Source organism: Trachemys scripta, chromosome 1 (genome assembly GCF_013100865.1).
Source record: "Trachemys scripta elegans isolate TJP31775 chromosome 1, CAS_Tse_1.0, whole genome shotgun sequence".
Lineage (NCBI taxonomy): Eukaryota > Metazoa > Chordata > Testudines > Emydidae > Trachemys > Trachemys scripta.
The window spans coordinates 326,475,189-326,502,940 of record NC_048298.1 but is presented as its reverse complement, the minus strand read 5'-3'; the positions used below and the strand labels follow the sequence as shown (position 1 = coordinate 326,502,940).

General features: G+C 38.3%; 1 protein-coding gene across 2 annotated transcripts in view; it reads left to right on the top strand.

The window, feature by feature from the left end:
- PCF11 (PCF11 cleavage and polyadenylation factor subunit) overlaps positions 1–25,167 on the top strand; it is a 28,491-nt gene extending 3,324 nt beyond the window's left edge. The window contains exons 2-16 of one of the 2 annotated variants that reach the window (XM_034759068.1): positions 1,890–2,015; positions 4,511–4,699; positions 5,179–5,373; positions 6,361–7,466; positions 7,749–7,938; positions 11,969–12,608; positions 12,687–14,272; positions 16,422–16,527; positions 17,539–17,661; positions 18,314–18,425; positions 19,261–19,444; positions 19,995–20,150; positions 21,059–21,151; positions 23,090–23,125; positions 24,050–25,167. In XM_034759068.1, coding sequence (XP_034614959.1) covers positions 1,890–2,015; positions 4,511–4,699; positions 5,179–5,373; positions 6,361–7,466; positions 7,749–7,938; positions 11,969–12,608; positions 12,687–14,272; positions 16,422–16,527; positions 17,539–17,661; positions 18,314–18,425; positions 19,261–19,444; positions 19,995–20,150; positions 21,059–21,151; positions 23,090–23,125; positions 24,050–24,265 — 5,058 coding nt within the window. In that variant the 3' untranslated portion in view covers positions 24,266–25,167. Of the gene's footprint in view, positions 1–1,889; positions 2,016–4,510; positions 4,700–5,178; positions 5,374–6,360; positions 7,467–7,748; positions 7,939–11,968; positions 12,609–12,686; positions 14,273–16,421; positions 16,528–17,538; positions 17,662–18,310; positions 18,426–19,260; positions 19,445–19,994; positions 20,151–21,058; positions 21,152–23,089; positions 23,126–24,049 lie in introns of both variants that reach the window. The other variant, XM_034759067.1, reaches the window with a different exon arrangement.
- The last annotated feature ends 2,585 nt before the right edge of the window (positions 25,168–27,752 follow it).

Below are 27,752 nucleotides of genomic sequence, written 5' to 3'. Positions count from 1 at the left end.
CCTACTGTATAAGTAGCTCTTGGGAATAAGGGCTGGTCAGACAGCTGTGTGTGTTTCACTGAAATCTGACTTTGATTATAATCTTCCTGTTTTCTTTTTAAACAATTAAAAAAGGTTTTTTAACAAGCCACCTTAAGAAGAAACCATCCCAGCCATTTTAATATCAAGCAGCATTGGACACATAGTCTTTGGCTTACTAAGGCCAGAGGTGTATCTGTTTCACACAATATTGTATTAGCTCATATGTAAAGTTCAGATAGTGTTAAAATATGCACATTTTCAATACCCAGATTAGGGAGTGTACTGATGATGTAAGCCATATTGTGCATTTACCACAGTTAGTTTTTATGTTTTAACTGCACCTTCCTAATACATATTAAGAAATGCCATCTACTAATTTAATTTTCCACTATGTATACAAATTAGCATAGGCTGCTACCACATTGAATATTTACCTAGGTTTAATAAGAAATTACCCCCTATTTGCCTCTTTGAGCAAGCTTCAGGTCATGGTAGTGGAATGGTTTGAAAATGTAAATAAAAATACATTTAAGAGTGAAAACACAACATAGTTTGGCTCTGATTTACCCATATACAAGACTTGTAGACCTATATTAATTTTGTCTGCAGTTTTCTTAAGCCACTCTAACGGGAAAGGTACTAAATATAAAACTGTAAAGCAAGAGCACTTCCACACGCTTGTCTGGACAATGGGTTTTGTGAAGTGAGGTGTCATTAATGATTTATGGACCCATTGGACAACTCAGTCTAAACTTAGCTATGAGTAAATATATACTGACTTTTATACCTGGACTTGTGGGATGGCAGATGGGAAAAGTTTTGTCAATGGAAGTTCCTGTGGAAGAGGAGCACAGTTAACACAACATGTGTCTTTTATGTTGTCCTTTCAACAAGTCTGTGTACCTGCTGATGCTTTCTGGAAGTTTGCTGTGCCTTCTGCTTGTGAAAGCCAATGGTAGACATTAAAATTAATTTTGGGGGGTTAGGCCAACAAGGCTTCATTTGCTTTGGAAGTTGCTGTACCAGTCTCAACACCACCACACTAGTCCTACTGCACAAAGTCGGTACCAATCTTGTGTATGAACTTAAAAATAAAATTCCTGCTCCTTTGACAATGGAGAGTCCAGAGTTTGAAGACTACCTTCAGTGAAAATCTTGGTTTCCAGACAAGCTCATCCGTACTCCCATGACCAGCCTCATAGCTGAATTTTGTTTGGGTTTAGAACTTCTTGTTTTAGCTGCGTGTTTTGCATACAGCTCGAAAAGCCGACTGAATAACTACAACTGCTATAGAAGGCTGAGACTCCTCATGTTCGTTTGGATTGCAGTGAAGTAACTTTAGTCTATTCCAAATGTAGGTTACAAAAAGACTGTCGTATTCAACATATAATCTACATCTACAGAGTTAAATTTTTGGGGCCTTTCTGCTAGAAGTTTGAATTCCGTTAACATGAAATCTAGATAAACAGCGTTAAGTTGATACAAGTCATAATTATTAGAAGTTCCAGCACTAGCTAATAGTGGTTTCATGTTAATTTAAAATCTATCAAATGTACCTGAAACAGTTACATTCAAAACACTTAATAGCACTGTCTGGTGTGCTAATTTTTTTTTTTTTTTTCCCAAGTCATTTCATACACAAACTTAAAACAAATAACTAAACTGTTTGGGTTTTTGTTTGGTAGACACACAGCCTGGTACTTGTTGATAATAAACTTTACAAGTTCAGTGTGTACAAAATAATCCTTTTATTTGTAGTGTCAGCCAGAAATAGAGACCTATATTTTTGGGATTGGTTATCCTTTAATCTTAAAAACGTCAAATGTGTTTGTTATACTAAACTTCTCAGTTTCTTCTTATTACTTCAGGCTCCTTCTACAGAGAAGCTTCCTGTTATGTACCTTATGGATTCCATTGTCAAGAACGTTGGAAGAGAGTATCTTACTGCATTTACTAAAAACCTAGTTGCAACATTTATTTGTGTATTTGAAAAGGTACATATGCTTTCAGAAAAGTTCTGTAGTCTAATCAAAGTTGTCTCCTGTATAAATAAATATTTGCCTTTCAGTGTTGGGTTTTCTTGCATGGTGAAGTATAACAATGAATGTTTTTAAATTTGTCTTTTACTATACTGTTATGTATCATAAAAGAAAAGCTGTTAGAAGTACTTAAGATAGAGGTTATCAGCTCATGGTGATTATCAAGTGAAGTTTTGCTAAATGAACATACTTCTGTGGTATATCTCACTAGAGAAGTTCATATTAGCATTTTTTCTGTCATGTAATATAACATCTGGTAAGATCTATTGCTGTGGTACAAGTTGATTTTTTTTGTTTTGTTTTTTTAAAGATAGTGAATGCCCTTTATGCAAAGAAAGTACTTGGACAACATTATTCTCACTTTTTTTTTCTTTTTAAAGAGGGCGATTATTTTTGCCTTTTGTAGCTGAAGTTGACTTTATTGTTCATTTTAATTTTTTTGCACCTGGAGTGGCAAAAATGAGTGCTTAACTATAAAGAATGCAAGTCAGTGACACATTGACATTTTTTAGTGGCCTATGGTGAAAGGCTTTCTAAGAAAGTAAAACTACTGTTACAAATGAGTGTTTTGTTTCAGTCAATGTTGTGACCAAGTTATGGGTCCAATGCTGCAAACTCTTTATTCATGTTTGTCATCCTTAATCACGAGAAATAATTGGGACTATTCTCCCAAGGAAGAAAGGCAAACCTGAGTAAAGTTTTTGAAGAACTGGGTCTTAATGGATTTAAACTGAACTGGAAATTAGGTGGTTACCTTATGTAATTTTTGGCATATCAAGATAAAATAGCATCCCATAAATTTAGCAGATAAAATTAAACAAACATTTTGGTGGATATTTAGCATTTTCTGTTCAGGTTTTACATCACATTGAGGATCTCAATGTTTCTTTTAAGTGTTAATTTTTACTTTGTGTGTGAATAGTTGAATAGATTGCACTGATGAATGTAGACTATTTAAAGGAACATTTCCAAGTTCTGTAAAGTCTTGTGTGTTAAACCATGATGATAGGTCACCAGTAAAAGCGCTGTCTATGCTTTTCCAGTGCAACAGAATCTAGAACTGTGGATTATAATTGACATTTCTGAGCTTCATAGGTTTACCATCCTTTACTTTGAACCACTCCCAACTATATTCTGTTTTAATGGTTATTTAATACCTAAATACTAAATGGATATCACGTTTAATAGTTAAATTTGCATTAAAATGGATAGAAGCCAGTTGATACTGTCTTGGATTCCAGTGTTGACATTGTTATAAACCTTGCTTATTAGTAAGATGGTCACTAGCAAGAGAAGTCAGATTTTCGGTTCAGTCCTTGCAGCTATTTTTGCTGTGAATTTCAAACTACTGTTTTGAAGAAAAAAATAGGTAGATCTTTCCTTTAAGGATTACAGAGTACACTATTGATGGGAATTCTTTGGAATGCTTCAATTTAGTTTGAAACTTAAAACAACCTTCCAGATTATGTCTTGTATCAATTTTTCTTGAAAAATTTAGCACCGCAGTAAAAATTGTCTAAAAAGCAAAAATGTATTGGCTTAAATAACATATGGACTATGGGACAGCTGTTGTGGTACATTGAGTTAAGGGTCTTCATATTATAAACATTTATTAATTAAACAAATAACTTACCAGTTGAATATTTTTAATACAAATTTCTAATTCAGCTCATGGTAGGATATTTGAAACTATTGAAAGAGCTTATAAAAAGATAGATACACTAGAGATTTAGCACTCTATAGTTTATGGATCCATGTCCTTATACAATTAAACAAAAACTTTAATTGACTTCTAGGTAATTTTATTTTTGTTACATTTATTCAAATAGTTTTCCAATGATCTGTTATTGAGCAAAAACAGTGTCAAAACATTGTAATGTAGAAGCCCAATGTCTAAATGACTTGAAAGCTCAGTAAATCAGAATATTTATAAGGCTGTTCTCTGATTTGCTAAAAGTTTCCACTTTGTAAATATCTTTAGATTTATATATTGTATAGTTTTTTTTGTCTGTCAGTATTTAATTTTTTTTTACACAAATTGGGCAAAATTAAGAAATTTGAACATTTTGATATACAAAATGAAAAACCTGTTAAGGAGGATGGTAATATGCTATGAAACCCTCAAATGTCTTTCAAGCAGCAAATAAATCCACATACACATTTGTGCTATTTTAAGGTTTTCATAGAATAACTGACATATGCTCTTCAGTTAAAACCTACATTGGACAGGTGCTGTACTTGGTCCTGTTGGTATATCTGTATGTTTCTTAGAACAATTTGCCTCGTTCTAAATATTCAGCTGTGTTCATTAAAGATTTAACGAAAGTATAAAGTTTCCAAGTTAGTGCAGGTATAGAATAAAATATCTGAAATTATAAATTTTTTTATACATGTGCTAAAGTTGTTTTATATTAACTTAACAAGCCATAGAATTGTTCTGTTGTTTTTAGGTGGATGAAAATACTAGGAAAAGTTTATTTAAATTACGCTCCACATGGGATGAAATTTTCCCTTTGAAGAAACTGTATGCCCTTGATGTCAGAGTCAACTCATTAGATCCTGCTTGGCCAATTAAACCTCTACCCCCAAATGTGAATACTTCTAGCATCCATGTGAATCCTAAGTTTTTAAATAAATCGGTAAGTTTTAATATGATTTCTGCATGAGCAGATGGTGATGCAGTTTTTATTGTTTACGTGTCCCATTTTGCTGACACTTTAAGCCATTATTAAAGAATTTTGAAGAAGTAGATGATCTGTATAGGCAGACAGGTAAGACAAAGTTCTCAATTATTTAAAGATTAATTGGGTTTATCTTTCACATGTCAAAATTGGAGTTTAACTAAAATGCTGAATATTCATTGCCTATTTATAAATTGTATTAAATGATATTTTTTAAGCAATCACTGTTTGAAAATTTGAATTGTGCAACATTTTTAAATGTTCTAATGAATTTTTTCATGAAACTTAAAAACTAATTTATAGTCGGTAAATTGTAATACAGATGAAATAAAGTATCCATTCAGCAGTTAAATGAGATTCAATTACAATTTTGAACCTCTTCCACTTGTTTCTCCCGCCAAGAGTTGTAATGTCCTTAAAATTATTTTTCTTCGTAGCCTGAGGAATCTCCTGCACCTGCTTCTACAGTCAGTTCATCTGGTACCTCAACTCCTCCAGTTGTTCCTGAAATACAAAAGAATTTGACCCAAGAGCAACTAATAAGACAACAACTGCTGGCAAAGCAAAAACAGTTGTTAGAACTTCAACAGAAAAAATTAGAGCTGGAGCTAGAACAGACTAAAGCACAGTTGGTGAGTAGGGAGTTATAGAGTTTTGTCATACATGGAGGATTTTATTTTGAACAAGACAAATGGAAATTTTTTTTTTTTTTTAATTATTTTTAAAACAGTATCTTGGCTCCACTGTTCGCTATATATGTAGTGGAATATGGCAGTTTTCTCCCTTTTGGGAAATCCAAGTTGTCTTAGAATAAGGCCCTGCTCCTGCAGTGGTATTTTCCAACGTGGAGCTAATTGTAAAATTAGGGGCTTTAGGATTAAATATGTATTACTTCAAAATATCTTAGTGTTTTTTTTTTTTATTCAAAACTGGAGTGATGGAAGACTTTTTATTGCAACTTTACTTTTTATTACAATTTACAGCTTTTGTTGTTTTGCTTTCCCAAAGTGATGTATGTCTAGCAACACAGCGCTAACCCTCCCATCTTTTGTAGTAGTCACTATACTGTATACATGTTAAAAGCACATAAATCATGCATTTTCAGCCGTCTTTATTCCAGTCATTCTTTGAAAACAAAACATTTGTTTCTAACATAGACAGACTGGAGCAGGAAGCCTATATAAATATTTTCAAGTCATGTCAGGTTTGTTTCCCAAAACCCAAATGTGTCAGTATCACCATGCCTATCATGTGTTCATATCCTGAATTTCTACTTTTTCGTGATTTCTTGGGATCATATGGAAAAACCCTGAAATACAATCATGAGAATCTTCATGTTTTGAAAGATTATATATATATTTTAAGTAGTCTTTTATGTAGCATTGATATTGCATTGTTTTTCCACTTGATCTTCATTTCTGTTTTCTGTAATGCTACTGCATTTCAGAACAAGTGCTTAGAGGACTGGTCCTAGGCTTGATTATTTTGAATTAAACTAGTTTAATCATTAACTTTCAAAGCTTTTTCTTCTGTAGTTGATTTTCAAGATTCAGTGCAGCTGAGTAACACTGATGTAGAGCTTATATTTTACATGCTAACTCTTTTCCCTCCCATTTTAGGCAGTTTCTCTTAGTGTTCAACAAGGGGCAACCACCATGGGTTCAGTTCAAGCACCTTCCAAACAACATGTTTCACAGACTCCTCATATGACAGTCAAAGCTCCTCACCAGGCTTCTGTGCAATCTGAAAAAAACAGACCATCTCCATCTTCTCAGTTTCATGATGTCAAAGTAGTAAACAGAGATCCTCGTCTTAATAGGATGGCTCAACATTCTTCTCATGCTAAAGATCAAAGTCATAGGAAAGAATTTCTATCTTCCACAAGTCAATCTGATATCAAGGCAAACAAAACAGTGCAGGCTGAAAAACAAAATTTGTCAAAGCAAGAAAAGTTAAAATCAAGTGAGAAAACACAGAAGAAAGAACTTGATCAGTTAGATGCAAAATCTAAATCACCGTCCCCTTTGAAAAGCAAGTTATCCCATACTAAAGATGCTAAAAGCCAAGAATGTGAGAGTATGAAAGTATCTGAAATTAGTAAAAGAGATCCAAGATTAAAAAAGCATCTTCAGGAGAAGCCAGATGGTAAAGATGATGACACAAAAGAAAAGAGAAAAAGTATGGAGAGAAAAGAAAAAGAGGAACATAAGACATCTGAACACAGACCTGTTGGCAGCAGAAATAAAGTAATTAATGGCATTGTTCAAAAACAGGACTCTATTACAGAAGAGTCAGAAAAACAGAGTGGAAAACTTGGGAGGTCAAGTAATAGAAAAAGGTCCCGATCACGCTCTCCTAAGTCTCGATCACCATCTACCCACTCACCAAAGAGAAGAGAGAGGAGATCACCCAAAAGAAGACTGAGGAGTTTGTCTCCTACTTCCTCGACTCCTAAAATTGGAAAGCTCCGCCAGTCAGGGCCTAAGCAATCTCATGTTGAAGAATTTACACTAACTACAAGGGAAGAAAGAAATTCTAATAAGAGGAACCTTAAACAGGATGCACGAGATCCAAGGAGACTGAAAAAAACTCAGGAAGACAGACCACAGGAAACCGCAAATCAGCATTCTACAAAGTCCACTCCAGAACCAAAGGAGAATGTGGAAAATTGGCAAGGTTCCAAGTCAAGCAAAAGATGGAAATCTGGTTGGGAGGAAAGTAAAAAGTAAGTTACTGATTTTGAGCTTGATCCTGCTGATGAAATCAGTGGGAGTTTTGCTATTGACTCTAGTAGGAGCAGGATTGGTGTGCAGTATTCAGCTATCAAAGGATATGTCCTTTAAACATTTTGACTGGCAAACTAGTGTAATCATTGATGCTCAGTTTCCATTGTTGCAGCAGCACATCAGATCTAGATGGAATCAATTCTAATGTGAATGTAGTAAATAATGTTTCTTGTATAAAGAAACAATGTATATTTTAACTAACCTGATTTTATTATTTTCAGTTCACAACAGAATGACGAACATCAAGGACCTAGTAAATCTCCTCATCAGAGGCACAGGGAGATCTGGGCGGCCAGTAAAGGAATTTTGTCACCTCGAGCCCCAAAGCAACAGCATCGATTAAGTGTGGATGCCAATTTGCAGATTCCCAAAGAACTGACTTCTGCAAGCAAGCGAGAGCTACTTAAAAAGGTAATGTTATAATTAGTATCATATGTAGGGCTGGAAGGACCGTAACAGATTAAGTCCAGCCCTCCATACTGAGCCAGGACCAAGTAAACTCATTTGTCCAATCAATTCTTGAAAATCTCCAATGATGGGGATTCCACAACCTCCCCTGGAGGCCTATTCTAGAGCTTAACTAACCTTAGTTAGAATTTTTTTCTAATACACCTCTACCCCAATATAATGCTGTCCTTGGGAGCCAAAAAATCTGCTTTGATCCGCCGGAGCGCGCAGCCCCCCCCCCCCCCCCCCCCCCCCAGCGCTGCTTTACCGCATTATATCCAAATTCGTGTTCTATCGGGTCGTGTTATATTGGGGTAGAGGTGTTTCTAATTTTCATTGCCACAGATTAAGTTTATTACTTCTTGTCCTACCTTCATGAACATGGAGAACAATTGATCCTTGTACTCTTTGTAACAGTTATTTGAAGACTGTTTTCGGGTTCCTCCTTGGTCATCTTTTCTCAGGACTAAATTTTCTCTGTTTTTTAACATTTTCCTAATAGGTCAGGTTTTCTAAACCTTTTATAATTTTTGTTACTCTCCTCTGGACTCTCTCCAGTTTGTTCATATCTTTCTTAAAATGCAGTGCCCAAAACTGGATTTGGTAATCCAGCTGAGGCCTCGCCAGTGCCAAATAAAGGTGGAACAGTTACTTCCCTTGTCTTTCATATAACACTATTAATACGTTCCAGATACTAGCCTTTTTTTGGAACTGCATCACATTGTTACTCCTTTTCAATTAGTGATCCAATATAATCCCCAAATCCTTTCCTGCAATACTATAAGCTACTCAATTATTCCCCCTTTTGTAGTTTTGCATTTGATTTTTTCCTTGCTAAGTGTTGTACTTTGCATTTGTCTTTATTGAATTTCATCTTGTTGATTTCAGACCAATTCTCCAATTTGTCAAGGTTGTTTTGAATTCTAATTCTGTCCTACAAAGTGCTTTCAGCCCCCTCCCAGTTTATCATCTGCATGTTTTAGAAGTATCCTCTCCACTCCGTAATCCAAGTTATTAATGAAAATATTAAATAGTACCGGATCCAGGACTTATCCCTGTGCAACCCCACTTGATATACCCTCCGAGGTTGCCAGCGAGCCATTGATAACTACTCTTGGGAGTATTGTCATTCAAGTAGTTGTACACCCACTTAAATGAAATTACTATAAAGTCACGTGTCCCTAGTTGGTTTATGAGACTGTCATGTGGGACTGTTAAAAAAAGCCTTACTAAAATCAAGATATAGCACATCTGCTGCTTCCCCCTCCCTCCCCCCCATCCACTAGCTAGGCCATTAGACCTGTTAGAGAAGGAAATTAGGCTGGTTTGGAATGATTTATTCTTGACAAAGCAATGCTGGCTTTTCTTTATAACCCTATTATCCTCTAGGTGCTTACAAATTGATTGTTTAATACTTTGTTCCAGTATTTTTCTAGGTATCTAAGTTAGGCTGACTTGTCTATAATTCCCAGGATCCTGTCTGTTCCCCTTTTTAAAGATGGATGCTAAGTTTGCCTTTCTCTGGTGATTTGGGACCTCAGTCATCTTCCATGAATTCTTGAAGATAATAGCTAACATTTCTGAGATTGTTTCAGCTAGTTCCTTAAGTACCCCATGATGAATTCCATCAGGCTGTGCTGACTTGAATACATCTAACTTCTCTAAAATTCTTGAACTCATTCGTTCCCTATTTTGGCTTGTGTTCCTTCTCTCTTGTTAATATTAATTGTGTTGAGTATCTGGTCACCATTAACCTTTTCAGTGAACACTGAAGCAAAATAGGCATTAAACATCTCAGCCTTCTTGATGTCACCAGTTATTAGCTTTCCTTCCCCGCTAAGTAGAGGACCTGCACTTTCCTTCATCTTTCTCTTTCTTCTAATATATTTTAGGAACCTCTTAAAAATGGCCATACTGGGTCAGACCAAAGCTCCATCTAGCCCAGACAAAGGCTCGGGACACCATCCCTGCCCATCCGGGTTAATAGCCATTGCTGGACCTATTCTCCAGGAACTTATCTAGTTTTTTTTTTTTTTAACCCTGTTATAGTCTTGGCCTTCACAACATCCCCTGGCAAGGAGTTCCATGGGTTGACTGTGTGTTGTGTGAAGAAATACTTCCTTTGGTTTGTTTTAAACCTGCTGCTTATTAATTTCATTGGGTAACCCCTGGTTCTTGTATTATGAACAGGAGTAAATAACACTTTCTTATTTACTTTCTCCACACCAGTCATGATTTTATATAGACCTCTGTCATATCCCTCCTTAGTCATTATCTTTTCCAAACTGAAAACTCCCAGTCTTACTTATCTCTCCTCATATGGAAGCTGTTCCATACCCCAATAATTTTTGTAGCCCTTTTCTGTACCTTTTCAATTCCAGTATATCTTTTTTGAGATGGGGCAACCACATCTGCGTGCAGTATTCAAGATGTAGGCGTACCATGAATGTATATAGAAGCAATATGATATTTTCTGTCTTATTATCTAATCATTCCCAACTTCCGTAATGATTCCCAACTTTCTATTAGCTTTTTTGACTGCTGCTGCGCATTGAGTGGATGTTTTCAGAGAACTATCCATAATGACTCCAAGATCTTTCTTGAGTGATAACAGCTAATTTAGACCCCATAATTTTTATATGTATATTTGGGATTATGTTTTCCACTGTGTATTACTTTGTATTTATCAAAATTGAATTTCATCTGCCCTTTTGTTGCAGTCACCCAGTTTTGGAGGTCCCTTTGTAACTCTTCACAGTCTGCTTTGGACTTAACTATATTGAGTACTTTTGTATCATCTGCAAATTTTGCCACCTCCCTGTTAATCCCTTTTTCCAGATCATTTATGAATATGTTGATTAGTACTGGTTCCAATACAGACCTCTGGGGGACACCAATATTTACGTCTGTCCATTCTGAAAACACCATTTATTCCTATCATTTGTTTCCTATCTTTTAACTAGTTACTGATCCATGAGGGACCTTCCCTCTTATCCCAGGACTGCTTACTTTGCTTTAGAGCCTTTGGTGAGAGAGCTTGTCAGAGGTCCTCTTCTTATTATTTTTTATGTCCCTTGCTAGATGTGACTCATTTTGTGACTTAGGACTGGTCTACACTACCGTGGTAAATTGATCTAAGTTACGCTATTTCAGTTACGTGAATAACATAACTGAAGTCGACGTAGCTAGAGCCACTTACCGTGGTGTCTACACTGTGCTGTGTTGATGGGAGACGATCTCCTGCCGACTTCTCTTATGCTTCTCAGGGAGGTGAAGTGCACAAATTGATAGGAGAGCACTCTCCCACTGATTGAGCATGTCTTCATCATACCCGCTAAATTGACACCCTTGCATTGATTGAAGCAGTGCTGATTTTAGCCAGTAGTGTATACATGGCCTTAGCCTTTTTGTTTTTGTCCTTACATGCCTGTTCTATTCTTTTGTGTTCCTCCGTAGCAATTTGTCTGTGTGTCCACATTTTGTAGGATTCCTTTTGATTTTTAGATAATTAAAGAGCTCCAGATGGAGTCTTATTGACTCCTTAATATTCTTCCTATCTTTTCTTCTCATTGGGATAGTTTGCTGTTGCACCTGTATTGTTTCTAAGAAACTGCCAGCTCTCCTGAACAACTTTTCCCCTTAGATTTTCTTCCCTTGGGACCTTATCTACCAGTTCTCTGAGTTTGTTAAAGCTTAATTTTTTTTTTTTAAGTCCATTGTCCTTTTTCTGCTGCTCTCATGCCTTCTTTTCTCTGGATCTGTTATTTTATGATCACCTTTCACACGCATTGCCTACCACCTTCATATTCATATTCTGTTGGTCAGTATTAAGTCTAAAATGGCTGTCCCCTTGGTTACTTGCCTTACTTTCTGAAATTAATTCCAAGAACTTATTGGAAATTTTGTGTTTGTCATATTTCTTTTCCCGCAGATGTCTGGGTATTACCAGGTGTTGAGTATCAATCTAAAATTTGTTTACATTTTTTGTACATAGGCAAATGAACGTCTGACATCTGGGGAAATAACACAAGATGAGTTTCTTGTTGTGGCTCATCAGATTCGTCAGCTGTTCCAATATCAGGAAGGAAAGCACAGATGCAATGTGTGGGATAGTCCTACAGAAGAAAAATGTGGTATGAAGAAAAAACCCCTTCTGTCTGATGCTGAATTAACGTATTATGAACATAAAGCTAAACTGAAAAGAACACAAGTTCAGCATTCATTTCCAAGACTTGATCTGTTAGATCCTGATGATATTTTAGGGTATGATTTGACTGATGCATTGCTTTCTGGAATAGAATGTGAGCAAACAAAAGGTAAACGTGGAGGACAATTTGACAGAAAAGAGCAATTTGGAGAAAGGTCAAGACGGCATTCTCCTGTAAGTGGCAGTAGACCTTATGCTGATGATCTTTCACCACTCGAGAGCCGGCGAAGACATGATGAGCAAAATTCTTCCAAAGGAACAAGAAGTTCTAAAAACTTCGATCCTTATGATAGCTGGGGAGAATCAGATGAATTTAGAGATGCACTCAGGCAACAAGGGAAAAGTGCACCAGAGTTTCAAAAAATTGATGGAGATGGATTCTGCAAATTTGATAATCGTGAAGACAGACAGATGGTTGGACAGAGTGGTACATATTTTATTTTTATATTCTTGAGATTAGGTATCTTGCAGAATTTCAGTAAGTAACTATTTTTTTAAATTTTAGGTGTTCGAGAGGAACCGAGATCCCCATTCAGTGAACGTTTCAAGAGACCTAGATATGAAGATCCAGAGAAAACAACATTTATAGAGAGTCCAGGATCAAGATTTGGGGGCATTGACGTAAAGCAGAGATTAAGTGCACTCATGGAAGACAGACCGCTATTTGATGGCTCACCTAGACAGCCTGCTGCAAGGGGAGGGGGAGATGGACAAGCTGGTCATTTTGTTGATGGGCCTTCTAATAATTCAAGCCCTAGAATTGAAGGGCCATCTGTACAAGCTTCTATGAGGTTTGAGGGGCCACTAGGTCAGGTGGGAGGAGGAGCTACCTCTCAGTTTGATGGGCCACTAGGACAGGCAGGGGGAGGGGGTGCCCTGAGGTTTGATGGGCCACCAGGGCAGATAGGCACCCTCAGGTTTGAGGGGCCCCTTGGGCAAGTAGGTGCAGGGGGTGCACTAAGGTTTGAAAGCCCGCTGGGGCAAGTAGGGGGTGCTTTAAGGTTTGAGGGGCCTGTGGGTGGTCGCAGGTTAGAAGGGCCTGCAGGCCAGACTATGGGCGGTCTCAGATTTGAGGGGCCTCATGGTCAGCCATCGGGTGGTCTCAGGTTTGAGGGACCCCATGGTCAACCTATGGGGCCTCATGGCCAACCAGGGGGTGGACTCAGATTTGAGGGACCCCATGGTCAGCCTATGGGACCTCGTGGTCAACCAGGGAGTGGTCTCAGGTTTGAGGGGCCACATATCCAGCCAATGGGGCCCCATGGTCAACCAGGGAGTGGTCTCCGTTTTGAGGGGCCACATGGTCAGCCTGTGGGGCCACATGGTCAACCGGGAGGAGGTCTGCGTTTTGAGGGGCCCCATGGTCAGTCTGTAGGGCCACACGTCCAGGGAGGGGGTGGTCTTAGGTTTGAAGGTCCACATGTCCAGCCAGGGCTTGGTCCTAGGTTTGAGGGTCCATCGGTCCAGACGGGGGGTGGACTTAGATTTGAAGGGCCTTTGGGTCAGACTGGTCCAAGATTCGATGGCTGTCATTCGTCCAGATTTGATAGTCAACCTGGTCAGCTATCCCTTTTGCAAAGATTTGATGGATTACATGGACAACCTGGCCCAAGATTTGAAAGGGCACCTGGTCAACAGACTCCTCCTCGGTTTGATGGACCACCTGGTCAGCAGCCACGATTTGATACACCAGTACCTCAAAGGTTTGATGGTCCTCAACACCAGCCAGGTTCAAGGTTTGCAATGCCCCTTGGTCTTCAAGGTCCAAGGTTTGAAAATGTAGCTAACCCTCCTGCCTCAAGGCTGGAAACAGTATCTTACGGGCAAACTGGTCCATACAGTGAACATCCCAATCAGACTTACAATGGACCATCCCATGGTATGCAGTTCCAGAGACCTGAAATGTTTGATGCCTCTCAAGGACCAAATTTTAATGGGCCACCTGGCCCTGGAGCACAGAACTTTCCCAATCCACTTAACAGAGCATCTGGACATTATTTTGATGACAAGAATCTTCAGGGTCCTCAATATGGAAATTTCAATACCATGCCTAATTCTATGTCAGTAGGAAATACTCAGCAATCACAGCAGGTAAGATTGTTTAGTATTAAACTTGACTACATCTGTATAGCAAAATTTTATGACTTTATGAGGGCTTAGGACACAGCACCCCTACAGATGGTTTCAAATTTAAAAAGTCTTAATTTGAATATATCAGTAATTGTCTACAATCGTAATTTTAAAGGGACATAGTCTGAGAATTTTGGTTCCAAATTGAAGTTTTTTTAGAGAAACATCCTAATCTATTAAGAAAAATTAAGTTTTTTTTTTTTTTTTTAATAGGTTCAGGTATTTCCAAGCATGTTTTAAAAGTTCCCCTGCAGTGTGTACACCTGAAAGTGTAACCTGATCAAAACAATAATGAAACTCGTCTATTTCCACTACCCACTTGAATGCAAAAATAGCTGTGATTGGAGTTATAAATCATATGCAGTATTTTAACTACCCTTTGCACAAAATGAATTCCATGGAAAACGTTAAACTTAGGTACATATAAACACTCCTGATCTTTCTGCAAGGGAAGTAAAGGCCAAATGCTACCTAACAAGTAGGACAAAGCTGGTGTGGATATGTGTAGGGCATGTAGTGCACACAGGGTTATTTCAGCTAGTCCTGTTAGAGCTGTAAAATTTAGTGCCCTCATGAGGGAGGAAGGTTGTTAGAAAATGGGGGATTTTAGCACACTCAAACTATTTGTTGGACAAAAAGTGCCCGTTTAGCAGACATCTTTCATCCATGGGTGAGGTCAGTTGGCTTCAGTATTGATGATTGTCTTGCAAAAATTCTTTTCAGTAGGTGGAGTTGGTGTCAAACTTCTATAACAAAGCCAGTTGATTAAAAAATTTGAATTCTACAAGCATTCTTCATTCTCTGGGTATAAGTTGAATGTGACATGAAGAATTACTAATTAAATGAATACAAGTAGTTAGGTGTCCTCTTACCACTTACAGTGGTAAAATTTTAAAGAAGAACATCAAAGCCAACAGGCATAAATCCAGAAATATATGCTGAAAGAACTTACTAATCAGTTCGCAGAAAGCAGTTATAGCAGAAGTAATTATAAAAATTACTTTCCCCTCTGAAATTCACTAGCATTTATTGCTTTTTTTGGAGACCTCCTGGATTCCATTATTTTTTGGTATAACTGGTACAGTTTACATTTTCAGCTAAAAATCTGAGTATATTTACTTCATATTGAAGTTTACTTGAAAATGAGATGGGTAGGCAAACACCTGTATTTTAAAGTCCAATTTGGGTGAAAAGGAACAATTTAAAAGAAGCAATGGTGTGTCAGTATTGGAAAATGAATTTAAAATGTGCAGGCCTGATGGCTAAAAGAAACAAATATCCCTTATTAAATAAGTAAGCATGGAAGGACTTGTGCATTTCATTAGGAGGTCCTCCCCCACCCCCACCTCCAATGCTTGGCAATAAAAATATAGTTTGAAATACTGTGCTGTCAATTTATAAGGAGCCTTCAAAAATGTTCGCGACATTCCCCCTTCATGGATATAAATAGGTAAATGCAGAGGATCCCAAACTGTGGAGCAGAATGTTCGGGGGGACGCAGCTGGGGTCTGGGCCAGCCCCTATGGGGTGCGGGGAGGGAGTGCCACTGAACTCCGCTCCTGGCCCCGGCTACCAGCCCCACGCCCTGGCTGCCAGCCCTGGCCCCGCCCCCAGCTGTGGCCCCAACCTCAGTCCCCTTACTCCTGTCCGTGTCCCCCCCTCCTGGAGCCATGGTCTCGCTCCTGCCCCCGGCTCGGGGGGAGGAGGGACGCAAACGGGTAAGAGTGGGGCGTGAGGTAGAAAGTTTGGGGACCACTGGCATAATGGGCTTAAATTGCAGCAAAGGAGATTTAAGTTGAAACATTATGAAAAACTTCCAAATTATCTGGGTCGTTGAACACTGGAACAAGTTATGTGGGGAGGTTGTGGAATCTCTGTCATTGGATGTTTTTAAGAACAGGTTAGACAAACACCTGTCAGGGATGGTCTAGATAATACTTAGTCCTTCCTCAGGGCAGGGAACTGGACTAGATGACCTCTCGAGGTCCTTTCCAGTCCTACATTTCTAAGGCTCTATACTGGGGACACTTTAGGAGTTAAGAGTAAAATGTAAGAAGATTTTGTAATTCAAATAGCTATGAGATAAGTACATAACTTTTTACTTTTACAGGTTCCTGGTCTATCTGTATCTTCTCAACCTGGACCTTACAATCAAGGACAAACGTATTTACCAGTACTTGCACAAAATCCTGGAAGCTTTGTTCAGAATCCAGCAGGTATATACACAGAGTTTGTGCTGGCTATTTTAAACTAGTGTTCAAACTTTGTTAATCAGAAACCACAGAATGTAGCTACTCAGGTAATCCACAGTACTTTCAACAGCATGTTGCCACTTAGCACTATTCTGTGGCCCTGATTCAGTACTAACTCAAGAAAGATTGCCATTTAATTGTTAATAAATACAATTTCTTTAATACTTGAATTTCTTTTGGAGGTCTCCCATTCAAGTATCAATCAGGCCTGGTCCTGATTAGTTTATGTAACCACATGTTTTTTGGTATGCTATGATGCTGAAAATGGTCTGCTTTTGTGTGGGTATGAGAAGACAAATGGAGACACAGTAGGGCTGATTTGCATATGCCAAGTTATGCAATTCATCCCTGCACATCCGAGCCCAAAATTAAAGGTTTCCAGAATGTAATAAGTGAACAAAGTCAAATAATTAAGCGTAAATATTTACTAGAGTCAGACTAAGAAAACAACACATTCCAAAAACCTGTAGAGCAAGTATGGCTGGTTGTACCTTGGGTGGCAGACAGATCAGCATTTTGAAATCTTAATACTATGAGGGGAGGGAGGGGACTGCAAAGGGAAGCTGACTAACAAAAAAGACCAAGAAGGCACAAAACAAAAGGAGAAGAGACAGGGAAACAATTCTGTAAATGAAAAGCTGAAAAATGGGGGGAGCAGTGAGGGGAGGGAAAAAGATGAGATAAATAGAATGGCAAAATAGAGGTGCTTCTGTCTGAGGGCTACTCTTTTCTCCCAGCATGTGGCGTGGGTGATAAATATTCTTGGTGGTGATGTATAGAATGGAATATAGTTGAGTAAGAAATGAACAACCGAGAACTGTATTTAGCAACTTCTATTTTCTTTAAAGCATTGACTTCTTTCAAAAAAATTATTTTAAAGGAGTATCATTAAAATAAACAGGATGACGTATATTAAGGCTTGATTTTCTTGAATGCATCAGAAATATTGGATCGTTGCTGTTTTTCTTCCCTCAGGGTCCCTTCCACTTTCATATCCTGATAATCACCTTGGCCAGCTTGATGTAAATGAGTTGTTCTCTAAACTGCTTTCAACAGGAATCCTCAAAGTGTCAAAAACTACTGATTCCACTTCAGCACGTATGTACAGCATTTATGCTCTTACTGTCCATTTTAACACAAGAGTGCAGTGAAAAACTCCCAGTAAAAATCTTGCTATACAAGTACTCTAATTTTCTATGTAATATGTGTTTTAATGATTTTCTTATGGCATATAAAACCAAGAACTTGCTTTTGTTTTTATGATGTCCCATAAGTTGGGAGTGACCATCTTGGTGCACATGATGAAGTGAGTTATGTTTGGTAACTTCCTTTTAAAACTTCCACTATTGAATAGTTTAGTTTGTAGATTTTAGCTGACTAATATAGTCAGACTTGCAAATAAATCAGTCAGTCTATCTTTGGTGCCATCCCCAAGTTGTTTGTTTTAATCAAAACAATTTTTTAAAAATGTGTCAGTGTTTGAAATTGCTTTAGCTTGTGTCTTTCATAGATTACTTTCCAAACCAAGGGTTTGGATGAGTTAGAGAAGTCAGTTAAAAACCACTTGCCCAAATTCAAATTGTTGACCTAGTTATTAAAATGTGTACCTTTGTTTTAAGCTGTTAAAGCACCAAATTGAATTGGTTAATGCTGTATTTGGCGTTATGTTCATTTTATTGTTTGAATAAGTGGAACTGTTTCAGAATGCATCTTGGGAAACTGACAGTTTTCCATTTATGCTTCCTAGAAGTGAATGAAACTTCTACCCAGCCAGCTCCTGAAGAGGAGGAGGATGACCAAGAGCAGAGTGAGGATCAAGATATCCCAGACCTCACTAACTTTACAGTTGAAGAACTAAAACAGTACGTGTACTAATGTGGGCTCAGTGTGCACTATGGGTAATCAAGACACTAATATATTGGTAGTTTAATTGTTTTTGTTTCAAGACAACTTGAGAACTTAATTGTAGAAGATTGTGAGACACCACGATAGAGCAAGGGTCGGCAACTTTTCAGAAGTGGTGTATCGAACCTTCATTTATTCACTCTAATTTAAGGTTTCCCATGCCAGTAATACATTTTAATGTTTTTAGAAGGTCTCTTTCTATAAATCTATAATATATAACTAAACTATTATTGAAGGTGAAGTAAATCAGGCTTTTAAAATGTTTAAGAAGCTTCATTTAAAATTAAATTGAAATGGAGAGCCCCTGGACTGGTGGCCAGGATCCAGGCAGTGTGAGTGCCACTGAAAATCAGCTCGCGTGCTGCTTTTGGCACGCGTGCCCTAGGTTGCCGACCCCTGCAATAGAGTAAGGAGGGAGAAGGGATACAACTGTCAGTTTCATCGTTGTATTCATTAATGTCATATCATTTGCATAAAAACCTTTCCGTGTGAAATACATTTATAAACATTTAATTCTTAGACAAGATGCATATTTTTTTAATTGCACATCGAAGTCAATGGAACTGTAAGTGTGCACAAAGGTTTGCAGATTTGGGCCCAATATGTTTAGCATTCACATCAATTTGCTTTAGCTCACTGGAGTCAGTAGATCTAAAACGGCTAACATTATGTGCTAGTATGCTTTTCATGTATTGTTATCTAGAGATCATTGTTTTGCAATTTGAATTCATTTTAGGTCTGTCACAAACTTTCTGGTAAATGTTAAGACTTTACAATTTTTTTCTCTTGTAGGCGTTATGATAGTGTTATAAATCGACTGTACACTGGTATTCAGTGTTACTCCTGTGGAATGAGGTTTACAACTTCACAGACTGATGTATATGCAGATCATTTGGACTGGCATTACCGACAAAATCGCACTGAAAAGGACATTAGCAGAAAAGTTACTCACAGAAGGTGGTACTACAGTTTAACAGTAAGTAATGCAATACCATCTTTCTCTGTATGTGCCTGAATGAATAGAAGGCAAAATTATTCCCTGTGCAATTGCACTGAATTCAGTTCTGTTGCATGGAATGTAAATCAGCACAGAATTCGGCCTTTGGTAATTAATCCTCTCAGATTTCTCCCTCTTTTTTTCTGACAGTGGCTATAAAAACATAAAAGAAAGGTATAGGGGGAACTAATATAGTCTAAGACCGTTGACACCTTTTTTGATAGTCTCAGTAAAGAGCAATGATTAAAATGGGGATGGATGTTACACTACATTGTCGCTCCGAAGAGTGGTCCCTTTAGAACAGGCTTGAAGCACAATGGAGCAGTGTTGGGAAACTTGCATTGCTACTTGTCATGCTGTATCTGTAATGAGAGAGCTTCAGTTTTCAGTCCAGTCAAACTGACATCTTTTATTAAAAATGCTCTCACACCTTCTCAAATATCAAATTTGGGGAACTGTATTTTTAAATGCATAAAAGTTATGATTAATGAAAAGATGGTTTGAATGTTATTTTTGTTAACTTCCTTAGGACTGGATAGAATTTGAAGAAATAGCTGATCTAGAGGAACGTGCAAAGAGCCAGTTCTTTGAAAAAGTACATGAAGAAGTTGTATTGAAGACACAAGAAGCTGCTAAAGAAAAAGAGTTTCAAAGTGTTCCTGCTGGACCAGCTGGAGTGGATGAGGTAAATTTACGCATTTAATTAGTTTACGTAGGGGGCATGGTTTAATTTCTGAGCAATCTTACAGTTTTTTTTAATCCCTAAGTATTTTATGTCAACTGTAAAGTTTCATCCTTGTATCTAACAAATACAGGTTAGAAATGTACCTGTGTGGAAGTTGAAGCTTGTATTTAGCAGACTTGCTGTAGGAAAGATGATAGAGGCAAACAAACTGAAAAAATTCTCAGTCGGCCAAATCACAAGCTCTCTAACTTGTGTTTTCGTTAAGGCCTTACTCAGAGAAATTCCCATTGAAGCCAATAGAAATAGGCTTTATTAAGGGCTGAGTAAGAATCAAGTACCTAAGTGGTTAACCGAATAGCAACAAAATCATGACAGACCTCTCTGAATTCTGTTTAGGGAGGGAAGTTATGTAATCAAATATGAGCTGTTTTTATTGGCAAAATAGCAAGATGGACAATAGTTTACCTGGATTAGCTAATACTTTTGAATTTCATAACAGTTGGCTACCGGCTACATACAGGATTTAGAGAAAACTGTTGTGATGGCTATCCCTTCCCTGAATGAAAGCCTCTCTAAACTTGGAGATTTTGTTTTTTAATTTAGAAAACATAGTAACTTCATGCGATGCTAACAGTTAATCGAGAATGTGGAATCTAGTTGTCCGTTACAATTAGTCCATAGTTCGCAAATTGCAATTAAATAAGTAATTAGTGTCCATTTATGTTACCCTTTTAACTCTACAGTGCATACATAGGAATGCAGGGTATTCCAATATATTTACCTTGATTGTCAAAAAGTCCCCCTTTCTTAGTAAACTGTAGTTAGCTGCTTCTCTAGAAACTGGTAAGCACAAAAGTGTTATATAAATGTTTGTAAATTTACATAGCTGTGTCTTTTCCATCTTTCAGAGCTGTGAAATTTGCCAAGAGCAATTTGAACAATACTGGGACGAGGAAGAGGAAGAGTGGCATCTAAAGAATGCTATTAGAGTAGAGGAAAAGGTATGCGGAGCATATTACTTCTGTATGTGTGACATTTGGGGTTACTAAATGCCAGGGTAGATGAGGAAATAGCATGACTGTGCAAAGGGGCATGTGGTGGAGGGCAGCCAGTCTGTCTTCACTCTTGAAGAGTTTACTCTGCTGCTTTTTAGGTTCCATGGTGCACCAAAACGTCAGCACTATAGGGGGTACCCTTAAAGAGCTGAAATGTTAGCACAGATATACTTGACTTCAGCACACCATGCAGCAGCACCATAAATAAAATACATGTAGATATAAGTTCAGTAACTTATACATACAATTATTTAACCAGTTTACAGTAACCACTAACATAGTTCAGCTCTTTATATAATTTTTCCTTAATGTTATGAAAAAAATCCATAGTCAACATTTATATTTTGACACTATACCTCACTTACACCAGGATATAAATCCATGTCCAGAACTGTTCAGCGTATTCATAAATGATCTGGAAAAAAGGGGGTAAACAGTGAGGTGGCAAAATTTTCAGATGATACAAAACTATTCAAGATAGTTAAGTCCAAAGCAGACTGCGAAGAGATACAAGGGATCTCACAAAACTGGGTGACTGGGCAACAAAATGGCAGATGAAATCCAATGTTGATAAATACAAAGTAATGCACATTGGAAAACATAATCCCAACTATACATATAAAATGATAGCACTCAAGAAAGAGATCTTGGGGTCATTGTGGATAGTTCTCTGAAAACATCCACTCAGTGTGGAGCGGCAGTCAAAAAAGCTAACAAAATGTTGAGAATCATTAGGAAAGAGAGAGATAATAAGACAGAAAATCATATTGCCTCTATATAAATCCAATGTATGCTCACATCTTTAATACAAGGTGCAGATCTGCTCGCCCCATCTCAAAAAAGATATATTAGAATTGGAAAAGGAACAGAAAAGGGCAATAAAAATGATTGGGGGTATGGAACAGCTTCCATATGAGGAGAGATTATTAAGACTGGGAGTTTTCAGCTTGGAATAGAGACGACTAAGAGAGTATAAAATCCTGACTGGTGTGGAGAAAGTAAATAATGAAGTGTTATTTACTCATAACACAAGAAATATAGGGGTCTCCAAATGAAATTAATAGGCAGCAGGTTTAAAACAAACAAAAGGATGTATTTCTTCACACATTGCACAGTCAGCCTGTGGAACTCTTTGTCAAAGGATGTTGTGAAGGCCAAGACTATAACGGATCAAAAAAGAACTAGATAAGTTCCTAGAGGATAGGTCCATCAATGGCTATTAGCCCAGATGGGCAGGGATGGTGTCCTGAGCCTGTTTGCCAGAGGCTGGGAATGGATGACAGGGAATCACTTGATGATTACCTGTTCGGTTCATTTCCTCTGAAGCACCTGTCATTGGCCACTGTTGGAAGACAGGATTCTGGGCTAGATGGACCTTTAGCGTGACCCAGTATGGCCGTTCTTAAGTTATATTTATATGTAGTTAGAACCTATGAAAGTCACACCAACCCTATATTAATCATTATAACTATCTGAGTCTCCGGATAGGGGAAGGGAGATAATTGAGGTGGAGAAGGGGTGCTAATAAATGAAGTTGGGGTCTTGAGAATTAACTGCTTAAACTGCATTCCTTGCCCTTTATACCTTACGTTGGTGGAACATGCAGTCTAATAACTTTACCATTAAGTTTTGGTTGAAAAATTAGATTTATGGTCAGCATTAAGGACAAAATATATTTTGCTCAGATTACCTTTGGGCATTAGAAGCTAAGCATGGAAGACTTTAGTTCAGAAGTGAATGTTTAGGGAAGCGAGGGGATGAGACAATGAAGTGCATAATCAAAACTGTTCTGCAAACCTAATTTCATAACCTGTGCAACCGCTATAAAATATGCATTTGTGTATTCAAATATGTAGAGAAGTCACATGGTTTTTCTTTTTTTAGATTTACCATCCATCATGTTATGAAGATTACCAAAAGGCAAGTGCATCTCTATTTTTATTTCTGCTCAAATATTTTATTGTGAGGTTGATTTTTGTGTTGAGAGATTTATAGTTTTGTACTAGAGAATGTATTCAGAGCATGCTACCCATTTCTGTCACATGTGACTAGACAAGGAATGGCAAGAATTATGGTAATAGCAAATTTATAATTCGGAACTAACCGGGAAGCTTATTGCTTATCTCTGATGTTGTGACATAACATATCATCTTACATGTCAAACAGCAGTAAATAGAAGCCATAAGTAGAATATATAGGTCAAGTATATGGGGTTAAAGCTTTTAAATCTGAAGAATTTGCTGGAGTAAATTAATACTGATGTGTTTTTAGTTTCTAACTTCCATTAGCTGTTTACTGTGAATATAGGAAATCAAATTGTTGTGTTGGGGTTAGTGAGTAGTATACTGTGCTTTATGGCAATATACTACATCAGTGGCTTTCAACCTTTTCTCGTTTGGAGTCCTGAAAAAAATTTCAAATGAATGTGCGAACCCCTTTGGAAATCTTAGACATAGTCTATGAACCCCAGAGGTCTGCTTATTACAGGTTGAAAACCACTGTTATATGGTAATGACAATCTTTTTTAGACCCCTTAGACATAGTCTGCGGATCCCTGGCTGAAAACCATACTACATATTTGTCCCGTATTTGTTTGACGTAATAATTTTAATTTAGGAAGCATTAGGTTTGTTTTTAAACTATATTTGCTAAGGTAAGAATGTTACAGAACAAACCAGCTCTCTAAGAATCTTGGTGAGGGGGGAAACTTGCATTTTCAATACCCAAATTAACACATCCTGTGAAGCAACATTTATAACTTCTCCCTCCCCTTTAGTCACAAAGGAAATAACTGTCTTAGTGATATGTAAAACTGTATATTTATTGTTAATTTTCATTTGGCAGACATCATCATTTGATTGTACACCATCTCCCAGCAAGACCCCTGTGGAAAACCCACTAAATATTATGTTGAACATTGTCAAACAAGAAATACAGGAGCCCTGTAACAGTCCTAAAGTCAAAGAAGAACCTGTCGACACCCCTGCTACTTGTATGGAAGAGAGCACACCTGCGTCTACAGATATTAAAACAGAAACTGATAAGGGTGAACCAGTTTAACTAAACTGAGAGGTATGATTTTTTTACAGAACAGAAGAGCTGCTGTGTTGACTCTAGAAGGCAAATACTTTTTATATAAATAAAATGTTCTCATGGGGCAGGGCCCCAGCTATTATTTGGTTAATAAATACATTTTTGTATTTGAATTTCTTATTGCCTGCACAGTTTCAGGTGTCGATTGTGTGAAAGTTCTGTAGATGCGTGCAAATTTAACGGAATGGAATTGTATATGTAAAAAAAATGTACAATTTTCACTTGTGGAAATGTAAATTATAAATAAAAGATATTTTTGCTATATATGGAGTGTAATGTTTATGCACACCATCGAATGAAGAGTTTCTGTACCTTTTTCAGCTTAAGTGGACTTAAACAGAGACCTCAATTTAGACCTCTAGCTACGTAGGATTCTGAATTATAACTGAAGGAAGTTATTTGGATTCATAGGAGGGTTATAAGGAAAACAATGCAGGAACTTTCTCAAACAGCAAACCCTAAATTTCTTTTCTTATTAAACTTAGATGAACAAACTTGCATACATATCCAGATATAAAAATAAAAGTAACCAAAAAGACAGTTTTGGATAGAAGGGAAAATTAGTAAAACAACCTGTGGGCTTGATCGTGGTTACAACTGCCAACATACATTTGATTAACAAACCAGTATATAATTGCTTGTTAAAGCAGATTTTTAATGCCTTTTTTCAAATAGTCAAACGTAAGAATTTAGTACAGCTGAACAATTTTTTCTTTAAGTTACAGGGGAGAAAATGAATGTAAGAGTGCTCATTTTGAAACATGGTTAACATTTTTCTTTTGTTGGTTATGACTGGATTTAGATGATAAACCGGATACCTTGAGATGTTAATATTTCTAACATGTAATAAATAGAAAGAATGAAGCATATTTGAGTTTGAATCTCTTTATTTCATGAGGGGCTTTGGGGTAATCATAGAATCATAGGACTGGAAGGGACCTTGAGAGGTCATCTAGTCCAGTCCCCTGCACTTGTGGCAGGACTTAAATATTATCTAGACCATCCCTGACTGTGTTTGTCTAACCTGCTCTTAAAAATCTCCAATGACGAAGATTCCACAACCAACGTGGGCAATTTATTCCAGTGCTTAACCACCCCGACCGGAAGTTTTTCCTAATGCCCAACCTTGCTGCAATTTAAGCCCATTGCTTCTTGTCCTATCCTCAGAGGTTAAGAGAATTTTTTTTCTTCATCTTCCTTGTAACAACCTTTCACATATTTGAGAACTGTTATCATGTCCCCTCTGTCTTCTCTTTTCCAGACTAAATAAATCCAATTTCTTCTTTGAGTGCTTGCTCATGTCCATTCAACTTGCTCATCACATGCACCAGTGCTGGAAGTTTTTCCCACAGCAGTATTCATAGGGGACCGGCTCCAGCGCCCCCTGGAGTGGTGCACACATGCCACGGTATATAGGGCGCCGCCAGCTCCCCCCACCTTCAGTTTCTTCTTGCGGCCAGTGACAGTGAAATCCTTGCTGATCTTAAATGCAAAAAAGAGGCTTATAAGAAGTGGAAGATTGGACAAATGACCAGGGAGGAGTATAAAAATATTGCTCAGGCGTGCAGGAGTGAAATCAGGAAGGCCAAATCACACTTGGAGTTGCAGTTAGCAAGAGATGTTAAGAGTAACAAGAAGGGTTTCTTCAGGTATGTTAGCAACAAGAAGAAAATCAAGGAAAGTGTGGGCCCCTTACTGAATGAGGGAGGCAACCTAGTGACAGAGGATGTGGAAAAAGCTAATGTACTCAATGATTTTTTTGCCTCTGTCTTCACGCACAAGGTCAGCTCCCAGATTGCTGCACTGGGCAGTACAGCATGGGGAGAAGGTGATCAACCCTCTGTGGAGAAAGAAGTGGTTCAGGACTATTTAGAAAAACTGGACGTGCACAAGTCCATGGGGCCGGATGCGCTGCATCCGAGGGTGCTAAAAGAGTTGGCGGGTGAGATTGCAGAGCCATTAGCCATTATTTTTGAAAACTCATGGCGATCGGGGGAGGTCCCAGATGACTGGAAAAAGGCTAATGTAGTGCCCATCTTTAAAAAAGGGAAGAAGAAGGATCCGGGGAACTACAGGCCAGTCAGCCTCACCTCAGTCCCTGGAAAAATCATGGAGCAGGTCCTCAAGGAATCAATTATGAAACATTTAGAGGAGAGGAAAGTGATCAGGAACAGTCAGCATGGATTCACGAAGGGGAAGTCGTGCCTGACTAACCTAATTGCCTTCTATGATGAGATAACTGGCTCTGTGGATGAGGGGAAAGCAGTGGATGTGTTATTTCTTGACTTTAGCAAAGCTTTTGATACGGTCTCCCACAGTATTCTTGCCACCAAGTTAAAGAAGTATGGGCTGGATGAATGGACTGTAAGGTGGATAGAAAGCTGGCTAGATCGTCGGGCTCAACGGGTAGTGATCAATGGCTCCATGTCTAGTTGGCAGCCGGTTTCAAGTGGAGTGCCCCAAGGGTCGGTCCTGGGGCCGGTTTTGTTTAATATCTTTATTAATGATCTGGAGGATGGTGTGGACTGCACTCTCAGCAAGTTTGCAGATGACACTAAACTAGGAGGCGTGGTAGATACACTAGAGGGTAGGGATCGGATACAGAGGGACCTAGACAAATTAGAGGGTTGGGCAGAAAAAAACCTGATGAGGTTCAACAAGGACAAGTGCAGAGTCCTGCACTTAGGACGGAAGAATCCCATGCACTGCTACAGACTAGGGACCGAATGGCTAGGTAGCAGTTCTGCTGAAAAGGACCTAGGGGTCACAGTGGACGATAAGCTGGATATGAGTCAACAGTGTGCTCTTGTTGCCAAGAAGGCTAACGGCATTTTGGGCTGTATAAGTAGGGGCATTGCCAGCAGATCGAGGAACGTGATCGTTCCCCTTTATTCGACATTGGTGAGGCCTCATCTGGAATACTGTGTCCAGTTTTGGGCCCCACACTACAAGAAGGATGTGGAAAAATTGGAAAGAGTCCAGCGGAGGGCAACAAAAATGATTAGGGGGCTGGAGCACATGACTTATGAGGAGAGGCTGAGAGAACTGGGATTGTTTAGTCTCCAGAAGAGAAGAATGAGGGGGGATTTGATAGCAGCCTTCAACTACCTGAAGGGGGGTTCTAAAGAGGATGGAGCTCGGCTGTTCTCAGTGGTGGCAGATGACAGAACAAGGAGCAATGGTCTCAAGTTGCAGTGGGGGAGGTCCAGGTTGGATATCAGGAAAAACTATTTCACTAGGAGGGTGGTGAAACACTGGAATGCGTTACCTAGGGAGGTGGTGGAGTCTCCTTCCTTGGAGGTTTTTAAGGCCCGGCTTGACAAAGCCCTGGCTGGGATGATATAGCTGGGAATTGGTCCTGCTTTGAGCAGGGGGTTGGACTAGATGACCTCTTGAGGTCCCTTCCAACTCTGATATTCTATGATTCTATGATTCTAGTGCTGGAACCATTGCT